This window comes from Pteropus alecto, unplaced genomic scaffold (assembly GCF_000325575.1).
Source record: "Pteropus alecto unplaced genomic scaffold, ASM32557v1 scaffold92, whole genome shotgun sequence".
Lineage (NCBI taxonomy): Eukaryota > Metazoa > Chordata > Mammalia > Chiroptera > Pteropodidae > Pteropus > Pteropus alecto.
The window spans coordinates 9702122-9724859 of NW_006432447.1; the positions used below are offsets into that span (position 1 = coordinate 9702122).

Sequence of the window (22738 nt, forward strand, 5' to 3'; positions counted from 1 at the left end):
GGAAGGAAGGAAGGAAGGAAGGAAGGAAGGAAGGAAGGAAGGAAGGAAGGAAGGAAGGAAGGGAGGGAAGGAAAAGAAAGAAGAAAGGAAAAGAAAAATCAATACTTAACTATCAGGGAAATTAGAATAGTTCTTTCTACTCCACTGCTTTGAAACTCAAGAAAATTGCCTTTTAGAATTAATCTTGTATCAAGCAAGGTTTACCAAATAATAATGGAGGAAAATCCCTTTAGAAGGCTCCATCAACAAGGAATTACAGGTTCACAATATATATTATAACCCTAAGTGCAGCCTGAACAGGAATCTGAATTAGACACTGACTCTTGGCCCTATACTGCAAACCAAATATATTTATTTTACAATAAATTTGTCATAATAGTAAACGTATTAAAGTTAAAATACAGAGAACTGGAGAAAAGAGTTTAGAGAAACAAAATTTTCTTTACTCTTGAATATAAAAAACGTTAAGGGCTTAAAGAATTCTTGTTCAGGGTCTAGCTATGAAAATGTGATAGAATATACCATAAATAAACATACAGTAAGAGCCCAGAGGGAACATTCTGATTCAGGAACATGCCAGGTGAATCGAGGTCTATATTCCAATCAACAGAGGAAAAAGAAAACAGAAAGAAATCAATAGAAAAACATTCAAAACTAAAAAGCAAGAAATAGCAAAGTAAAACATGTTGTTTAGAAAATGACAATAATACCAGAAGGAACAGCTCAAAGAGATGAAAGTGAGTGCTTCTGAAGCGCTAGGAGTCACAAACAGGGAGAAGAGTGGGCAGGGAAATAGTTTTCATTATAAGCTTGACAGTGCAATTTCATTTTAAATTTACGCACAGGCTTGGCTCTGATTTAAATTAAATAAAAAAGAAAGACATAGGAGATGGAGTGCCATAGAGAATCAAAAATAACCAAAACCCAACAAAGCAGAGGGCCTACTGTTAATGGATATTTAGATAAACCACTCATAGCATCATAAAAAAATTAAATAATTTGAGTAGAAAATTCACCCAACTGCCTAGAGCCACTTAATTTCTCCTAAACCTGCCATAATCAATTATAGTTAATTTCTTTCTGCTTTGGGGGGGATAAAAACAATGGGATAAAATGTTATTTCAGGATATTATTTATTTCACAAGTGCTAAGAGTTCATTAATAGCACAAAACGTTATCTAAGAATTAATTTCAAATCTTAACATTGCATGAGAAATAATTTTTTCCTTGGCATCGACAAACTTGTTTGGATTTTTGAATTGGGATTTCTCAATATCCTTGCTTTTCTAACATGTTTGGTTTGAAGATATATGAGTCCCATCATTTTCTGTACTTAGGTCCTTGCCTAACTCTCTCCCTCCCTCCCTCCCTCCCTCCCTCTTCCCTCCCTCCTCCTCTCCCTCTCTCTCCCTCTTCCTCTCCTACTCCCACTCCCTTTTCCTCTCCCTCCCTCTCTCCTCCAGGCTCAGAGATGACATAAGTCATCTCTGACTTCTCTATCCTTAAATCATGAGAATACTAGAAAATAAAATAATATAAGCAGAGCAAGAGAACATGACCAGACTATGGTAGAGGTAAGTCTACACAATAAACTTAACTTTTATTTTGTACAAAAATTTCCAAGAGCATCCTGATCTTTGAATTCGAATTCTGTCTCCATCAATTATTAGCTATGTAGCCTCTGACAAATAACTTCACATTGCTAAACCTATATTTCCTCTCTTATCCATAAAAAGTAAGCAATGATGCTCATAACTCCCAGGGTTGTAGAAAAGTTTACACGAGATAATGTAAATAAAGGTCTAGCACAGTGACTTGTGCTAGATAAACACTTAGTAAAATACAATTTCCTTCACAGAGATATCCCCCCATTCCACCCTCAAATCATATCATTCCTCCCTAGGAAATAGTAAAAGCTCAATCTTTTTCCTTAATTTAGTGACTATGAGATTCCCTTATATACCCATAAGAAGTCCTACTTCTTTAAGTGGAAAAAATATTATTTCAGGGGTAAAAGCCATTTTATTAGGTATTAGTTTCTAGTCAGAATACATGAAGTATTGTAGCAGATTGGAGAGGAAGCAGAGAAGGACCATGTAAACTTTCCTTTCTTCATGGAAAAGGTCTCCATGGAAACTTCCCAAGGATCCTCATACAACCTCAGACAACCCAAAGAGCACTCCCCTTGACCTCTCAGAGGAACTATTTAAAGTAGCTATACATGTGAAACAAGAAGCAACTCATTCTAGAAAGCACTGACCTTCCATCCTGGCAGACCTTGTCTTCCTCTTGATCCCTAAGAATAGAAAGGAAGCGAAGACCTTAAAAAAGGAAACAGCCAATTTTCACTCCAGCCTACCTCTCTGTTCTACAAAAGCAGGTGAAATACATCTCGTGAGCAGTTATACCTACCTGAGGGCCAACATTTCCAGTCTCCCCCTGAGGTCCATCAAAACCAGAACTTCCCTGAAAATTAAGAGGTAAAGGAAAGATCAGTTTAGATGTCTACATACTTTTGGATTTTTCTCTAGAGATAGGCTGTTCAATATAGAAGCCATTAGCCACATGAGAGAGATCAGTTTAAATTAACTTAAATTAAAAATTTATTTTCACAGTTATATAAGGCATATTTCAGGTGTTCTATAACTCCATGTGGCTGGTGGCCACCATATTGGAGAGCACAGATGTAGAATATTTCCATAATCATGAAAGTTCTGTTGGTCGGAGACTCCGCTAGAGCAAACGGATTTAATTCTGGTGTTTTAAAATATCCATATTGTAGGCATCTTTCCCCAAAGATTGTTCATTTTATAACTCCTCAGGGCTCACCATGCTGAGACAATAGTCATATTCTCCAACAAGTCATGTTTAATATTTGAAAAATATTGGTACTTCTATTTCTACCTGCATCTGAGAGGGTAGACAGAAACAACAGGTAGAAGAATGTGTCTCTGCATGTGTGGAGTGATCAAGATATACAGATGATGACAAAGGGACTGGTTACAATAAGGAAACTCTAATGCTCTCAATTTTTTTTTTTAAGATCAGAAATGGAAAAATTGGTAGAGAAAGTATGATTCCATCTTTCAGGAGAAATGGATATCACCTGATCCAAAGTAGGGATATCTTAGACTATTATCCAGTGAAGTCACATGCTAACTCAATAAAAATATATAAACTGGGAAAGAACGTGAAATGCAGAAACAAAAACATGTTGTGCAAAGTATTCTTCCAACTGTTGTATTAGATGAAATTCTGAAACAATTTCTATGTTCCATAATATGAGGAAAGTGTTAATTAAGTTATGGTGGAAATGCTTATTTAAATATTATACAATTAAAAATTAGCTTTATCAAAAGTTTATAAAGTAGAAAAATGTGCCGTAACATCATTCTTTTCAAGTGTGCTAAATTTGAGAAAGAATAATTTATCCCAAATATAGAGAAAGACAAAATGATAATTCCTCATTTTCTTATATTGTAGTAGGACATTTTTTAAAGCCCATGGGATCCTGATCTAACTTTCTCAGGGAGTGTAACTTTGCCATCAATGAGTTAGGAAAGTTCAGTAGAGTGATGGTTTTCTTGGTTACTGAAATTATTGGTATTTTTCTCTACAGTTTACTTTTCTATATTCCCGAAATGTGACTTTTATAATGGGATTTTTTAAAATAAAGTAGGTTGCGTGAAGGGAGAAGGCTTTAGATACAGCACTCCCACAATTGGTCTTGATATAATGAAAATTCTTTCTTAAAATGTTTATCATTTTCTCATTTCAACAATAAATAGTTTTTTGTAGCCAGCATAATAAAGGAATTATTTGAGCCAATGCTGGAACCACTGGGTAAAAGATTGTTGGGAAACAAAAAGGTACAGTCTCAGAGTATCATTGTTCAGATTAGTTAACCATCAGGAAGAGGGAAAAGGTATGTTCACAATGGATAAACCTGGTGAACACCATCTTAATCAGGTGACCAAATAAATGTACCAATAATGAAACAAACTGACATAGTGTCTCTCCTGGTGACTGAGAAGGGTATAGTGTTTCTTAATTTCTTGTCAAAAATGTTTAACCTGAATCTAGTCACAAGGAAACAAATCCTAATTGAGAGATGTTTCGCAAAATACCTTGTCTGAAATCTCAATGTCATGTAAACAAATGAATAACTGGACAACGGTTGTGATTAAAGGATGCTATGGAGGCAAGACAACCATACACACTCCTTAGTCCTTGACTGGAATCCAGAATGACAATAAAAATAGCCATAAAGGGCCCTGTTGGGGCAAGTGTGGAAATCTGAATATGGACTGTATAATGGAAATAATTTTGCATCAATATTTTCTTGAGCGTGATGATTGCATTGTGCTTATATAGGAAAATGTCCTTGTTTTTAAAAGATATGTATTGAATGTTTAAAAGCAAAATGTCTTGATACCATCAATTAATCCTCAAATGGCTCAGCAAAATATATACATAATTACCTATGTATTTGTATAGAATGACATAAATCAAATAGGGCTAAATGATAGCAATCGGTGTTCACTGTGCTATTCTTACAACTACAACTTTTCTGTATATTTAAATTTTTTCAAAACAAAAAGTTGGGGTAAAAGTTATACAGGTTCAATACAGAATCTTTCAACAATTCAGAGAGTAAGGGTAAGGAAAAGAAATGCATAATTTCTGCGTGTTTCTCCTTCCAGGATAAATAGATATAGATATATTCTGTAAGTTATGGTGGAAATGTTTATTTAAATATTATACAACAATTAAAAATTACCTTTATCAAAAGTTGAATAGTTTTATAATCTGTTTTTTTTCACTTAATATTACATCATGAATGTTTTCCTTGTTATGAAATAGCCTTCCAAATTATTTTTCATGGCTTAATAATATTCTATCATGTGGGTTTGCCATTATTTATATAAAATATCTCCTATCACTGAACATTTAAGCATTGTAATGATGAAAAATCACCACAGTGATCATCCATGGAGCTGAATCTTTGTGTTGGTCCATGATTAGCTTCTGGATAAACTTCTAGAACTGGAAAGGCTGGATCAAAGGATGTACACATCTTAAGCTGTGACAGATACAGTTGGTGGCTATAAAATACTGTCTCCCCTTTCTTCCTTGCTAAGAAAATCTTAGTTTTGTATGAGGCAACAACATGCCCGGCTCCAAGGGATGAGTTATGACCTGTCTAGGTCAATCATGGCAATCTCATTTCCTTTGTCACAGACTTGCTTTCTCTGGCTCTCTTAAAATGGGGTGAGGGCAGGTAAGGAGTATAGGGCCCAGTCAATGAGCTACATGAGCTATAAAGAGAATGTTGCTGGGAGTGCCCTAATGAAAGGAAAGTCCCCTTCCTTATGGCATTTTATGTAAAGGTAAAGGCAAAATTCTTAGGCTGCCAAGCCCACGGACCATGACGAGGATGGCCCCGTGGAGAGAAAGATGCTGCATCCCTAATGACATCACTGGGTTTTGATGGCATCATTGAGCTACTATACCAAACCTGGAATTACCTATTCCTGGATTATCAAACACGTTTATTAGCTAAACACTGCCAGTCAGGCCTTCTGTCACTTGTATGTTAAAAAAAAAACAGAAACAAAAAAACAGCAGTCTAACTGATGTATGTTGCCTAAGACTGCCTTTTAAAAAGGTTGTATTGGTTGGTTTTCATTCTCCCCTGACCTGCGAAAGCATGACTGGATTTCTATTCTTTCACCAGTCCTAAGTATGTAACAAAGTTTCTCAGTTTGGTTTGAAAGACTGCTTCATCAGAGCATCTTCTCCATCCAAACTGCAACTTCAAATCTGCTCTTTGGATCCACTCAGAACTAAAACCAATGAAAGAGTGCCCCCTAGGGGGATGTCTCCTAAATTCCTAGAGTACATTTCTTAAAGCTCATGGGAGTAGAAACCATGAGCAACACAAATGCAAAAATACGGCACTGCCTCAAAGGGTTACAATTTTTTGTTGCATGCACAATTCAGGGATCCGATGTTCAAGATTAATCTTAGCTAAAGTCAATGATGGAGATCTCTGAAAGCTGTGAGTATGAGGCTCTCCCATGGCTATTGTGCTGTGATGGAAACAACACTGGACAGTTTGTCCGGAGGCCTGAGTTCCTTCCCAGCTGTTAAACGACAAGCAATCCATGGAACCATAGCTCAATTTATACATAGATCATGACCTTTTTTCCCATGACAGCCACTAACTCATGGAAACTTTGAAGTGGTTTCTTTAAACTGCCCACCTTGCAGATGAGGAAACTGGGCCCAGATGAATTAGTTGCTGCCCTGCTGTTCTCTTAGCTCAGTCCCATAGTTGAGTGGGTTGTTGTTATTATTGAGTGGATATTCACAGGGCTCTCTAATCTCAACTCAGCAAAAAGAACCCTCTCAGTGGACTTTCCAAAATAATTGTAATTAACAACAAGATGAGAAATTCTTATAACAAATCGTGACGGTTTTTTCACATAGCTACATAATAATGATCTTATTACAAACTAGATTTTATTCACGACCTGGACATATATAAAATGGATATGAACTAGCTACATTCAGGGAGAACTGATAGCCTAAGGTTTTGTCAAAGGATGTAAATGAGAAATCAAAATAAACAGAGGTTCCTTGACAGCTGTAAATATGTTGGTATGCAGACCTCATTCCTAGAAATTGGGAATGATGAGATATGAGGACGAAGACACTTAGGTTATTTTAGTCATTTTTCAGAGTCATGTATGTTAATGTCTAGGACATAAAAATCTAAAAACAGCTTCTAACAAGTAAGCATCTGTCGAGTCAACAAGTCTTTTTCCTTCTGTGATGTCTTCTGTCACGATACTTCTAGGCTTCAGAACTAGATGAGGATCCTATCTCTGAAAATGGCTAGTACCTGACCCACATCAATCAGCATCAGCAGTGATGGAAAGCAAGCCAGCAGAGGAATGACCATGAGCATCTTTTAAAATTAAGACATCATTATAAAATTGGAGAATTTTAAAACTGAAAAGATCTTAGGAATCATTGAGTCTGATACTTTCATGTGGGATATGAAGAAACCAGGGACAAAGAGGTAAAGTGACATGTATTACTAGTGCTGTGGGAGATAAGATTTGTACAGAAAACAAAAGAGAAATCTATGAGATGAAGATGCAAGGACAAGGAGATAAGTGGGGATTAACATCCTATCTCCATGGACAGGCTTGCTCTCTGGTTTTCTATGCTGATCCAACCAGAATGCCAGTGTTTTGCAACAGCTATCATCTTTCCCCATATGAACCAGTATCCCCAAGTAAAAAGAGACCATCTCACCTGATGTCCACGCCTTCCTTTTTCTCCATCAGGACCTTGGAGGTAACTATCAATTCCAGGATCTCCCTAAAAAGTAAAAGGTTGCTTACCTCACATGGTCAGGAAAGACAAAAAAGAAATTATAGGAAGCATGCTTTTTTAAAAAACAAAGGCACCAAAGTGGACACTTTTAATTGTCTAGGCTTACTCAGTAATCCCAAATACGTAATGCAATTAAAATTCCAAACTCTTTTAAGAAAACAAAAGTTTTATAAGATAGGTTTCCTCTCAAATCTTTTATTTGTTACAATACTAAAACAGGCTGAATGATGCCTCATGAATGAATAATTAATTGCCCTTTGCCTTCGTGCTCAAGCAAACAGTTTACAAGTCCCTGGATGAAAGCAGCATAAACCCCTCCTCCACTACTCACAGGATCTCCCCTTAACCCAGGCTCTCCATGCTCTCCAGGTTGTCCAGGTGATCCTGTCAAGCCCTTAAATCACACACACACACAAAAAAAGTGTCACTTTCTAAAATCACCTATTGCCTAAAGGAAAAAAATAAATTGAATTTAAAGGGTAATTTAGTACTCGAACTTTAAAGCATTCACTTACAAAGAAGTGAGACTGAGACACAGAAAAGAACACACTATTATTGGAAATTTGTCATATGCTTGGCCCTAGGTGTGCACTACCTCATTGAACCCTCACAATTCAGGAATTACCCCATTTGCATATGAAGGACCTGAGACCCAGGGAAGTTGGATCCAGGTCTCCCTACTACCAAATCCCTTGACCTTGCCCTCTACTTTCTCCAAATTCTGATTCACTACTCACAGAAACACATGTAAGAATAAGAAGGCTTTCTGTATCTCAAATGTGGGCAGCATTAGCAGAGGAAGATCTCATTTAAAAAAATGAAAAAAAGAGAAGAAAATGCTTCCAGAGCTCCTGACTGCTGTAGACAGGGAACCAGAGAGGTGAAGCAACTTGCCATAACGCTATGACATGATAAGCAAATGGTGGTTTCTATTAAAACCTGTCCTAGTGGTACCATATCAGACTGCTAGTCCCCACAGAGCTACAGAGTCAGGATGAGTCCCTACCCCAAGAACCTTCCTCAGAGGATGTTCTATGCCTGGTTCTAGAGCAGCGGTTTCCAACCTTTCTGGCACCAGGGACCTGGGCTCCCATGAGAATCTAATGGCTGATGATCCGAGGTGGAGCTGAGGCGGTGATGTTAGTGCTGGGGAGTGACCGCAAATACAGATGAAGCTTCACTCACTCTCCCACCGCTCACCTCCTGCTGTGCAGCCCGGTTCCCAACGGGCCACGGACAAGTACCAGTCTGTGGTCCAGGGACTGGGGACCCCTGTTCTATAGAGTATATGCCACACTCAGAAAATAATGAAGTGGGGCCCTTTTCTGAGATCTGGCTCTCAGACACACAAGGAATGGAATGTTCTCTAGGCTCCAAAAGAAGCCACCTCATTATGACTTGAGACATTCTTACCTGTTTTCTGGCTGATACGACGGTAAAAGCAAGCATCTAATCCTGATGCTTACTTTACTAGGTAGGCAAATTTTTTTTGACTTCTCTAAGATAATTTTCTTATTTGTGAAACAGATACCTATCTCACAGAGTTGTTACAGGGATAAAATGGAATAATAAATTAACATTCTGAGTACAGAGACTGGCCTATGGTTCCTATTATGATTTGTCCAACTTCTCGGCCCTCCTTTTTCTGACTCAGACACCGGCTTCCAGAGTAATCTCTAAACATGTAGCTTTGCACAAGCATCTTCCTTGCCTAGACACTGTCAATAGCACCTGATTACACAGGAGAAGAAAAACAAAACCCCTAAACATGGCATGAAATTGACTCCAAGTTACCCTCCCGCACTTTCCTCTCACTCTTTATACTTTTGATCTCATCTTCCACTCCTGTTGAATTGGATTCCTTGTTTGTCCAAACCCACTCTGAGCTCTTCTAACTCTAAGCCTTTAGTTTTTCTTAACCTGGAATACCCTGTGTGTCTCTTACAGAAGTGAAAAATGTCTTGATTTTCTGTATTCCCTTGAATGCCAGAGTCCTCTCCACCCTTCAGCACCATGTTCAAATGTCACAGACCTTAGTACGGAAAGTCGGTGTCTTGCTCTCTTCTCTCTTCCCTCATCATATGGTTGTTATTTATCCTTTGAGATTCGTCCCATCTTTACTCCCTTAATGAAGCCTTTCTGATGGCACAGGTTAAATCAGATCCCCCTGTCATTTACTTCTCTTTCATGTGCTTATCTCAGCAATAATCTTATGTCTATTTCCATGGTTATTTCATTAACGGCTGTCTCTCTCCATAGAGTCTAGTTCTGGGATAGAGAACCCATGCCTATTTTGCTCCTCATTCTATAGTCATGCCTGAATTACAATAGATGTTCAGTAAATATTGAGGATTGATTGGATGAAGAAACACCATTCTATTTTAGATTCCTTCCCAAGTTACAATGCTCCCATTCACTTTTTATTTGCACCATTCTTACAATCTTTATCTTATCCTATCTTATATTATAGTTCTTCCTGTACAAATCTTATTTCTTTCACCAGCTAATAAGTTCTTTGTTTGTTGTAACTATGCCTTATTTATCTTTTAACTCTTCTTTGTGTCTAGCAAAATGCCCTACAGGTAGGAAACATTTGACAGGTGTTTATTGAATTTAATTATATTCAATGGAAACTGAAGGCTCTCCAGTCTTGAAGGAAGTGTGGTGTCCTCCACTTTCTCCAAATTTTGATCCACAAACTACAGATTGGAAATTAAACCTCAATAAAGAGCCATTTCTTGTGACTTCTTATTTCATTTATCAGGAAATCAATCCACACCTTGAGGTAAAGCAATACTCTAATTCCATGAGGGGTATAAAAAATATATATATATAACAAATTTAATCCCCCTTATCTAATCATAGTACTGTGTTGAGATGGATCCTTCAGGCTGTATTCTATAAGTGGTTAGTAATGTCTGCCATAGGCACAGGAAGGGAGAACTGAGTACCTATGTCTTTCCTTACACATAGAAATATAATTACCAGCATAAGGCAGTGTAAAGTCACTATCAAGCATATAGTACAAATAATGTACATTGGAAGGATGTAGAGAAGGGGGAGATAGCTATAGATTGACATGGTGGATGAGGGCATCATGAAGAGGAAAGAGAAGATCTGGAAACTGAAGAAAAAGTGATACTCAAATAACCACTGAGGATGGAGGCAGGGAAAAGGCATTCCAGGATGGAGTACCTAGCATGAGCCAAGGCACAGAAGTAAGCTTGCATAGGAATCTTCAGGGGACATTGAGTAGTATACTATTTGATCTGAAAGGATGTTTCTTTTTTTTTATTTTTTAATTATAGTTGACATACAATATTATATCAGTTTCAGGTGTACAACATAGTGATTAGACATTTACATAACTTATGAAGTGATCACCCTGATAAGTCTAGTAGCTACCTGACACCATACGTAGTTATTACAAAATTATTGACTATATTCCCTACGCTGTCCTTTATATCTCTGTGACTATTTTATAATTGCCAATTTGTATTTCTTAATCCTGAGAAGGACAATTCTTGACTAAGATTAGTGAAGAATGTGGTTGAAAGGCCTTAGATGTTCAACTAAATCATTGGCAACACGGAGATATAAAAGCTCGTGAGATAGGTAACGACAATTACAAAAAGTTAATTAACTTTATTTACATTAATTATTTCAGTATCAATAGAGTCAGGCCTTAAGTTAAAGCTTCCAAATAGTCATCTAATATTTACTGCCCTTTAATTCTTAATCTAGTACTTAAGCCACTAGATGATTTTTTCCCAAAGCTTAAAAATAAACTCTCAAGGTCAGTTTAACCAGCAGAAATATGAAAGAATATTTTCATACTTTACCCGATTTCCTCTATTTCCTTTTTCTCCAGATGACCCTGGGATTCCATGATTACCCTAAAAAAAAATAAAAAATAAATAAACAAAGAATCTTTGTTATATTAGTCACACTTTATTATTAGAAACTGTAATCACACTCTATTAGAAACTTTTTTCTCATACTTTCAAAATCCAGCCAACGGTAGAAAGCTTCTTTACCATTCTATTTCTGCATATGAACAATCCTCCTTTTGAAAAACAATTTAAAATTCCAGGTAACAAATTTAAAAATATTTTACATCCATTAATGAGCTGATAAAAAAAAAAAATCTTTAGAGTTCAGAATAAAGAGAAAGCAGGAATCCACGGAAGTAATAGCCATTGGCTGTCCTAAGCACTTCTTATCACTCACCGTGAGTGTGGTGGAAAATGATCAGCTGTTCTAAAGTGGTCCTAGAAGGTAATGCCACCAAGTATATGGCAAAAACAATCAACCTCCAACTCGGGCTTTAATGACTTCTCACAGATAAAGTTCAATAAAAAAATGAGTTTAATCAAAGATCACAACACACATGAGGGAGACACCAAGACGGGGGAGTCAGCAGAAACAACAGACAACAAAATCAGACTTGCAATGACTATAGATATTGGAATTATCATATACAGAATATAAAATAAGTATATTTAATACATTTAAATAAGTGGGAAAAAAAGCAACTATAAAAAAAAAAGACACCAAGCAGATTTGAAAAAGAATCGAATAGATCTTCTTGTAGTGAAAATTAGAATAATTTACATTAAAAATCTAACTGACAGTTGAAATGGTATGTTAAACGGAAGTGACGGAACAATTAGTAAACTAGAAACTGAGGAAATTATTCAGAACGTAGCACAGAAAGACAAAGAAAAAGGAAATATGAAAGAGAAGTTAAGATACATTGAGGATAGAATGAAGTCTCACAAATTTCTAATTAGACTCCCATAAATAGAAAATAGAGAAAATGAAAAAGATAAAAATGTCAAAATGATAACTCACTAAGGATTTTCCAAAAATTATAGAATGCACAAATGCTTAGATTCAAAAGCCTAATGAATCCAAACCAGAATAAATAAAAAGAAATCCACACCTGGACACATCATATTGAAACTGCAGGAAACTGTGAAGATATTAAGAAGTACAAATTGGTAGTAAGAAAATAGTCACAGGGATGTAAAGTACAGCATAGGGAATATAGTCAATAATATTGTACTAACTATGGTGCCAGGTGGGTACTAGACTTATCAGGGGGATCACTTTATAAATCATATAAATGTCTAACCACTATGCTGTATACCTGAAACTAATACAAAATAATAATAAATGTCAACTGTACATGAAAAAAAAATTATGTATGTATATACCTTAAAGTTAAAAAAAAACTGCACAAAACTATAAACAAGGGAAATTTTATAGCAGCCTGATATTTTTTTTTAAGATTGCTGACCAAGGAACAACAATTAGTTTGATAGATAACTTAACTGCAATAATGAAAGATAATGGAAGACAGGAGAAGCCAGAAAAATATGAAATTACATTTTCAAAGTACTCAAAAAAAATAATTGTTTACCCAAGAACTATCTTTCAAGAAAAAGGATAAAATAAAAAGATTTTCAGGGAAATAAAAACCAGGAGAGTTTATGTACTTCATTAAAGGAAATTCTAAAATATGGCCTTTTCATATTCTTTTGAAGGCATCGGTAATAGTAATAAATATGAGGGTAAAGCTAGATAAGCATTGGCTTATAAAACAATAATAATAGTGTCTAATTGGTAGAATTTAACAACAACAACAAAAGATGGAAATAAAATACCAGACAATAATATGTAATATAGGAGGCAGCTGATCAGAGCTAAGTTTCTAGGATCTTGGTATGTTGAGGATTAGGACAAATATATAAATTAATGTTCGACATTATTGAGCATGCATGTTAAAATATCTAGACTAATTGTGAAAAGTATAAAATAGAGAGTAAAATGTCAAGCTAGTAGAGAGGATAAACATCGAATGAGAACCTTTCTGTACCTGTTCTCCATCCAGGCCATCAACACCATCCTCACCAGCGCTGCCCTGTGGAGCAAAGGAAGATGGGAATGCTAGAGACAAGAGGACCAGATGTCCATAGTTATTGCTTTGATGTTAATTTCCTTGCTAATTTTTTTTCTTAGTCAGGAGAATCCAGACCTTTCAAAACAACATTCATATACTGCATTCAATTACTAAAAAAGCAATGATTATTTTCTTTCTGAAATAGTCATTAGCATTATATGCTCTTTTTCCCAGCAGTTTCAGAGGCCAAAGAAAACGATAAGAAAAAAAAAGAAACTCAAATTTTGAATGGCTAGAAAGACTTCCTTTTAAAATTCTGCACTGGAAACAAGTAACTCTTTATGCAAAAACAAGACTGAATGAAACTTTTCCCACTGGTTGCATGTTAAAGATGGTCCTTTTGTCATTGACTTTTTTTTTTTTTTAAAGAAGACTGAAAAATATGACTGAATTAATCTGCAAAATGGAAACTTGGATGGTCTCTGATTAAAGAGGAACTAAAAGGGAGTGTATCCATATGTGTGCATTCGGGGGGATTTACTATAAAAAAGCTCCTTAAGAAAAGAAATGAAAACTAAGGCTAAATAGATGATAAGAGTAAAAGCTGGCAGCTGCATAGTGACATCTCATCGAATATGCCATCACTTTCAAATTATGGGCCCTTCACTTTGCCAACTATCTCAAAACGACAGTTAACATATTTATTTTAAAGTATCTTTTGAAAAAAGTTCAGAGTTTTACAAGCAGAAACAATACATTTTACATGTATAGAAGAGTTGGTTTACTCCTGCTGCCCACACGAGGGAATCAAATGTCAGGCACTTTTGAAAACCAAGTATAGCTGAGTTAGTGCATGAACATAAGCATATCAAACTCTCAGTCTAAAGTTACATGATATATTTGCCACAGGCCATAGCAGGTGAATCAGTGGTACCAGAAGAAACAAGCAAAAAAAGCTTTATGAGCCCTTGTCTCCCTTGTTCATCACTTTGCAACCACCCCCTTGCATGATGTAGGGAACAGAGTGTGTACCTAATAAATATTCTTTGAATAAATGAGTGAAAAAAGGGATACTTTGCTTCTGAATCTAAATGTAAAGTTATTTCCTTATTGTGCCAGTTCCTTTCTTACCAGCCCTGTCCTAGCATCCCTCTCCCATTTGACACCTACTCTGCCCAGAGCCTCCTGACCACACCTTAAATTCAGGACCAACACTTCCAGATCATTAGGTGATAAATATGGTGGCTCAATTATTACAGCGTTAGCAAGGCTTAAGCCTGAAATACGTGTCTTACAAATAACAATTCTTTAGCATGGCATTTTAACTGTTAATACCATATGACATAACCCCTCATACAAAAGTTTTAAGCCCCACCTCGCTCAAGCAAAAGAAAAGTGACTGAACTCAGTATTCTGTTTCCAAAAGAAACTGCTCTCCAGTTTAAAAAGAATGAAGAAAGTCACCTACCTTCTCTCCTGAAAATCCTCTTGCTCCCTAAAGTTAGGAAGAAATAAGCTTCAATGAGACTTTTAAACCATTGTTTCCTTTAGGAAACCATATGTTCCCTGACTTCAAGAAAGAGCAATTATTAGATCAAAATGAAGATTTCTTCTTGAGTGGCTGTAACATACATTCCTCACAGCACTCTGATTGCTGCTGCTCTCTCTTGTTTGTGACTTGAAGAAAATGATACTTTGTAACTCCTCACATAGCAACGGTGAGCAAGAAACAGCAGTGACCTGCCATTTATTATTATAAGTCATATTTTCAAACTAAAATGAGAATACACTGGCCAACAAACATGAGGGGGCCTCCAGGAAAAAGAAGACAAATTAATTAAAAGAATAACTTATTAAAATACACAGAATATGAGCACCGTGGTCAGATAAAAACTCTCTATAGTATTATAAAGTTATAGAAATTTTTTTCTGGCCTTATTAAAGGAGATTTCTCTAAACATAGAAGGTTAAGAGACATTTAATGAAACTATTTTAAAAGGTGCTTCACCTATTATCCCTTTAGCCTTTAAATTTTCAGTGTGTCAAGTTCACCTTCCAACTGCCAGCACTGTGACTATTCCAGAGGGTTTTTTCTGGTGCCAGAGCCTGTCCACACACAAGATAGGCCAGAAGCGCTGGAGAATTATTACCCGCTAGCAGCAGCACTCAAATATTGCCTGACATATTTGGTGTATGAATACCCCAGCTCCCACACTCTTTAAGTGGGAGTTAACATTGAGGTGCATGTTTGACACTGGCTGCTAGAGTTCCTCAGCAGGACTAAGCTCTGTCTGCCCACAGTGATGATCCAATTGATGATGTACCCTTTTTAGGCCACCTGCCCTCCTTGTCTAACTTCTCTACTCCCTACTAGTGTTTACTGAGATGGCTTCCCAGTAAACTATTTGCACTTGATTCCTTTTCTCAGGCCCTGCTTCTGGGAAACCCTCCATTTGAGGAGGAGCCAAGATCCCAAAACTATGTTGAAGAATTAAGGTTTTCCTCAAACTCAAGAATGAAACAGAGATAAGGAAAGAATTTCACAGCTCGAAGTTACGCTTACCTTAGGTCCCCTCACACCTGGGCATCCTTCCTCACCTCGGAGTCCAGGAGAACCCCGGGGGCCTCTTTCTCCCTATGAGACAAAGATACACATGGAAATGGTCAAGCAACTATTTCTGTCACTGCCCAACTGATTCAAACCAACAATAATGACCATCAGAATGACTAAAATGTGACAGTTCTTACAATTACCTCCACATCCTCAGAGACCTGATCAGGTCACCTGCAAGGCAACCAGAATGTTCATCCATCAACTGCCCATATTGATGATCCCAAATCATACAAAACCAAATTATCTGTATTTTTTATCAATTCAGTCAAGCCACATGAGCAAAACTTCAGCATTCAAACAAAACAGAGGTGTGTCTGAACATGTCCTTCGGCCAGTTAAAATTGGATGGTTGTCTTATGGCCCCACAAAGAAGAAACCACTATTTAACTTTTTCTCTTCTAGGTGGAATCCTTCCCATTCCTAAGGTATAGATCATTGGCCACCACCTCCCCTTCTGATATGTTATTGTTGTTTTTGTGTTATATTGTTTCCTGCTGTATTGTGAGCTTCTTGGAAACAAGGACAATGTCTGGTTTATTTATCTCTGGGTTTCCAGCCCTAAGCACAGTGTCTAGCACACAGTAGACATCCAATCAGGATTTGAAGAATGACTCCCTGAATTTTATTAATATCATCTTTTGACCTAGATATTAAGAAAGGTAATGGTAGATATTATGCCTTTTGTCAAACTGATTTAATACAAATTAGAAAGTACTGTATATCCCATGAGCTTTCATCAAAACAGAGTCTATAAATGTAACTTCTAACTTTGATTTGCTGGGTTGTGTAACCTCCCTACATAAACTGTCCCAGACAGTAAAAAGGAACATGGTAAAGTGAGAAGCACTCTGGATCTAGAATAAAACGACCCGGGTTCAAGTCCCAGTTCTGTTTCCAACTTATTTTGTAAGCTTAGACAAGCACATGACTCTATGAAATACGATTTTCTCCATTTATAAAATGCAGAACTGGATAATACAGATTCTAACAATTCAAGGATTGTTGCATTGAATGCATGAGATACTGTATTGAAAGTACTTCACGAATCCTATGGACTGGAAAAAGGAAGTGTTTTATACTTAACAGACAAAGAGATAAAGAAAAAAGCACAGTTTCTGGCATCAGACAGTCATGAGTTTGGGCACATCTCCAACCCTCTGTATCTGACCTTAGCAAATCACTTACTGTCTCTGAGTTCCTACTTTCACCTTTATCAAATGAAAGTATTAACACCTATCGATAGGATTGTGATGAAAATTAAATGCCATAATGTATACAAAACGCCTAAACAGAACCTAACACACAGTAGATGTCAAATAAGTGTCTGCCTTCCCCCTTCTTCCTAATCTACATGCATATTTAGATTCAATGTGTGGTGTTTAATTTTCATCTGGAAAATTTAATTCTAACATATTTACTGCACTATATTGCACTATGCAGTGTTATCAATCATGAACGCTTGGTTGTTGTCTTAAAAATAGTTGCTATACACAAAACAAATGTCCCTGATAAAAGCGGGGACACCAAGGAAAAAAATTTACAATTTCATTTTTAACAAAACATTAAAAATAAACCCACTCTTAGAATGGCTATTATCAAAAAAAAAAAAAAGAAAAGAAAAATGTTGATGAGGATGTGAAGAAATTAGAACCCTAATGCACTTTTTCATAGAAAAGAGTGCAGTGCTGCTGAATACAGTATGGTAGTTTCTCAAATGAGTAAAAATGGAATTACCATATTATCCAATTATTTCGCTCCTGGATGTACATCCTAAAGAGCTGAAGGCAAGGTCTCAAAGAGACGTTTGCACAGCCATGTTCATAGCAGCATTATTTGTAACAGTTAAAAGGTAGAAGCAACCCAAGAGTCCATTCACAGATGAATGGATAAACAAAAGCGGTGTATACCCACAATGAATATTATTCAGCCTTAAAAAGGAAGGAGACCTTGACATGCTACAACGTGGAAAAACCTTGAGGACATTATGCTGAGTAAAATAACCTGAAAAACACATACTGCCCCATTCTACTTAAGGAAGCAACTAGAGTAGTCAAATTCACAGAAACAGAAAGTAGAATGGTGGTTGCCAGGGGCTGGGGAGAGAGGGAAATGGGGAGTTAGTATTTAATGGGTACAGAGTTTCAGTTTTACAAGAGGAAAAAGTTCTGGAGATGGATGGTGGTGATGGTTGTACAACAATGTGAATGTACTTAATACCACTGAACTAACTATACACTTAAAAATGGTTAAAATGGTAAATTTTACATTACGTGTATTCTACCACAATTAAAAATTGTAAGAAAACAGAAAAAGAAAAATGCGAATAAAAAGGAAAACAAACCACTCTTATGACTTCTATTTCAAATTTCTAAAGTTTCAGTTGCTGTACATACATAATTGGGTACGTGTTTTCCCAAAATTAGTCCTCAGAAAAAAAGAGTATTCTTAAATTTGAGTCTTCACAAAGTTTTTTATATTTTGTGTACTCTCTCTAATTGACTTCTCTCTTTACTTTGAACAGTATAATATTGACACCCCATCAGTGTTAATTTGAGATATTTTGGGAATGTTTATGGAGGTCACCAACCAGATCAGTTAAAAAAGAAAAAATAAGAAGGCAAAGAAATATAACGGATTACTTATTTATTATATTTGAGGGTGAAACCTCACAATTTCAACTGTTAGTGGTTATGTAAACATGACTCTTAAAAATCACTTTTATAAGGACTAGAATTTATGATTACTTTTTAGAGACCACAAAAATATTCTTACAAGAAAAACGAGGCAATAAGTTTTGAAGCTGGAAATAAAATAAATAAAATTTGTGATGACAGATTTCATAAACAGAAATCTCAACAATCATTTATCTTAAATAATTCAGACAGAAGGGAATACAATAATATGCTCTAGAAAACTGGGTGAGATGTTCCAAAAAGTGACTCCAGTAATGCTGATGAAACTGATATAGAAACTACATGGGAAGAATTTTTAATAAAATGGTTGATAAAATATTATAGAGAGAGAAAAGCAGAATTTCTCATTTAATATATCATTTTACATATAAATTTTTAATGTGTAAAAGAAGACTTTAAATGTTTCTATGTAACTAAATAAGTTAAACATTATAAGTAGACATTTGTTTAATTCAATTACATCCCTAAAAGTCCATATATTCTAATTGGGCAAAAACATTTTTTAAGGTATTTTTTAAGGTATGAGAAAATGGGACTTTACTTATAATGGGCACATATGTTAAACTGTTTTAGAACAAAATTTGAGCATACTGTGTTTCTCATTTGGATATCAAGCTCTATCATGTTTAAAAACTGGTCTCCCATTCACTCACAGCAGTTGATGAAAGCAATCAATTATAGCCATGATTTAATGGAAAAAATAACATCAACAGCTTTTGAACCATGCGGGGCTGGTTCAAGTTACTTTATGAAAAATGAAAATAGCAAAAATATAATACAACAATAATAATATCCTGTTTTGTAGATAAAATGTATACAAAAAATTTAGACACATATGAAGCTGTGAACAAATATCGGTTGTTTTTGTTACTGCTGAAGTTATATAACTATTTTTTGTAACCTTAGATAATCTGACTAATTTGAAATATAACTAAGTCTTTGATGTATAACCAACACATATGTAAATCGCCATCTCATGATAGGTAAATTTTGAAAATATATAGAATTTGTGAGTCTGGCAGATTGTATTTCTCGAAGATGGCCACAACGAAATCTCCGCAGCTCTTCTGCTTTGTGACCCTGCCAAGCCTCCATCAAGAGGAGGAGTCTAATCTCCCCACCTGCCTCTTGAGTCTAGTCTGGATTTAGTGACTCACTTGTATCCAATAAAATGTGGCAGAAAGTTACCACCTGACTTCTGAGGCTTGCCCCAGAAGTGTTGCAGCTTCAGCCTTGGTCTTCTGGAATGCTCACTCAGGAGGAGACTTCCCTGCTGTGTGTTCCCTCTTAGACCCAGCCGCCATATGCCATACACTTACATTTTGGCCTTTGTTGTGCCAGCCATCCCAGCAGAGCACCAGAGGGCGAAAGAGGAAGCCATCTCACCTCTAATGGCCTAGTCAGCTTATCTGAGACCCCAATACCCCACTGTTCCCTTTTCACTTTCCCCATCCAGATTTTGAGGACTTAATAAAAAATAATTTTTGTTTTACACCAATAAGGGTTTGGTTTTTCTTGGGGGGGGCGGGGCAGAGGGCATTTGTCCTAATACACTTTCATTTTGAATCTACAAATTATGAGTCCCATTATGAAACTTATACATCTGTAGAGGGATGTCTCCGCTGTTGAGCAAACCAATAAGACCTGCTTTGCCGGAATATGACATTAAAAGCCATTCAGAGGATAATATATTTTTAAAGTCACCTTTTCTTATGAGAAACGCAGGAAAAAGCAAGCGAGACCTGCTAGAGCTGCGATGGGTCTAGTCCAAATGGAGTTGTGCTATAAGTGTAAAATACACGCTGGATTTCAAAGACAATATATTTTAAAAAGTAAGATGTCTTATCAATTTTTATATTAATTACATGTTGAAATAATTATATTTTGGATATATTAGGTTAAATAAAGTATATTATTAAAATTAACATGTTTCTTTTTACTTTCTTTAAGGTGGCTGCCATAAAATTTTTAAAATATAAACAGTGGCCCCTCCTTGTTCCCCAGGGGAATACATTTCAAGACCCCCAGTGGATGCCTGAAACTGTGGATAGTACTAAACCCTATATATACTATGTCTTTCCTATACACACATACTTATGATAAAGTTTAATTTATAAATTAGGTACAGTAAGAGATTAATGTAATTAATAATAAAATAGAACAATTATAATAATGCACAATTATAATAATAAAAGTTATGTGACTGTGGTCTCTCTTAATATATCTTATTGTACTGCACTCACCTGATGTAATATAACAAAATGCCTACCCGATGAGATGCGTTTGCAGTTTGATATGCAATAGCATAATTAGCACCAATTTCTTTTCCTTCTTCACAATTCCACAGAAGACTCATTCTTACCATAGATCTTAACAGCCTAAGCATATGATTTTTTTTCCTAATTAAATTAAGAGCTTTCACTTTTTCACTTAAAGAAAGCACCTTACAGCTTCTCTTTGGCATATTGGAAATGCCAGCCTCACTACTCTTGTGCTTTAGGGCCATTATTAAGTAAAATAAGGGTTAACTGAACACAAGCATTGTGACACTATGACAATCAATCTGATAATTGGGACAGCTACTAAGTGACTAAGGAAGGAGACTCTACAGTATGGAGTTGCTATACAAAGAAATGCTAAACAAAAAGATGAGTCACCTTTCAAGAGGAACAGCTCGAGATTTCATCACGCTACTCAGAATGGCATAGAATTTAAAATGCATGAATTGTTTTTTCTGAAATTTTCCATTTAATATTTCAGATAGCAGTTCTCCACAAGTAACTGAAATCTCAGAAAGGGAAGTTCTGGATAAGGGCAGGGCTACTATATGTTGCTCACTATGTACTTCTAGCTCTGAACTTGAAAGTCTTTATAAAAATATCGTGGTTTTAGCATGTTAAAACAGTAGAGAAGTGAGACAAAACCAACTCCTACACTAGACAGACAAGGGCTTGTTTATGCTGTTTGTCTGAAATTGGTGGCAATGATACTGATGGGTTGGTCAGACCTTAAAATATTCGGTTAACTTTGGCCAGGCTCATTGATCCATAGGCCAAGCAAAAAAATAATATAAAAATTAAAGGACATTTTAGAACATCATAAAAATGAGAAGGAATATTTTCACCACTCCTAAACAAAATAGCAAAAATTCACAATTTGTATTTATGACTGTATTTCTAATGCCTAAGACTATGCTTACTGAGGCAAAATAAAGAAAGAAAATTTGAGCAATTCTTCCATAAGTGTGATCAAAGAAATGGATCAGCTTACATACGTCTCAGCAGCTGCATTTTTCTCTAAGTTCTGCTTATTTTCCAAATTCAGGCGGCCTAAATGTTCAGAATAATAAAATTGCTTCAAGTGGAGCAATGAGAACATTAATGCTCTTATATACCAGTAATTTAAAAAGTTTGGTCCAAGGACCCCATCAGGTACCCAAGACCCTTTAGGAGGAGTGCCCACAAAGTTAAAACTATTTTTCCAATTATACTAAAGTGTTGTTTTCTTTTTTACTCTTATTCTCTCCCAAGTATAGAGTTTTTAAGGGGCCACATAACAAGCAATAACCCCACAGACTGAATACAGAAGCAGATCTATGAATCTAGCTGTCTTCTAATAAGCTAGCCATGAAAGATATTTGAAAATATGTTTTAAAATGCTGCTCTCCTTACTAATTATATTTTGTTTTGAAAAATATCATTATTTGTTATAAAGGAATATTATTTATATTAAGGGTATATTTTTATTATTTTGAAATAAAATAAATAAATCATTTAATATTCTCTGTTTTAATTTCCCATATGGTAAATATAAATTTCTCATGTGGTTTCAAGAGAAACCACATTAATGAAAGCTCCTCAAGGTCTCCAATAATCTTTGCGAATATAAAGGCATCCTGAGACCAAAATGGTTGAGAACCAGTGGTATATACAAATCAACTTTAAAATAGACACCTGTAGCAAAGTGGTTTTCTATAATTTAAAATTAAGTGAAAATAATGGAGTTTTTTTTATCCTTTTGTTATTTATATGATGTAATAAAGATGATCACTACCGCATCAGTCCCCTAGCTAACAATTCTTTCTATAATATACATTTTTCTCCATAGCCAATCACATGC

The 22738-nt window shown here is 35.8% G+C and overlaps 1 protein-coding gene across 1 annotated transcript in view; it reads right to left on the reverse strand.

Moving 5' to 3' along the window:
• The window catches only part of LOC102883890 (collagen alpha-4(VI) chain-like), an 85367-nt gene that overhangs the window by 35983 nt on the left and 26646 nt on the right, over positions 1–22738 (reverse strand). The window contains 8 exon segments of the mRNA XM_025043654.1: positions 2261–2296; positions 2413–2466; positions 7327–7392; positions 7739–7801; positions 11250–11303; positions 13289–13333; positions 14781–14807; positions 15876–15947. Of these exon segments, the coding sequence (XP_024899422.1) occupies positions 2261–2296; positions 2413–2466; positions 7327–7392; positions 7739–7801; positions 11250–11303; positions 13289–13333; positions 14781–14807; positions 15876–15947 (417 nt within the window).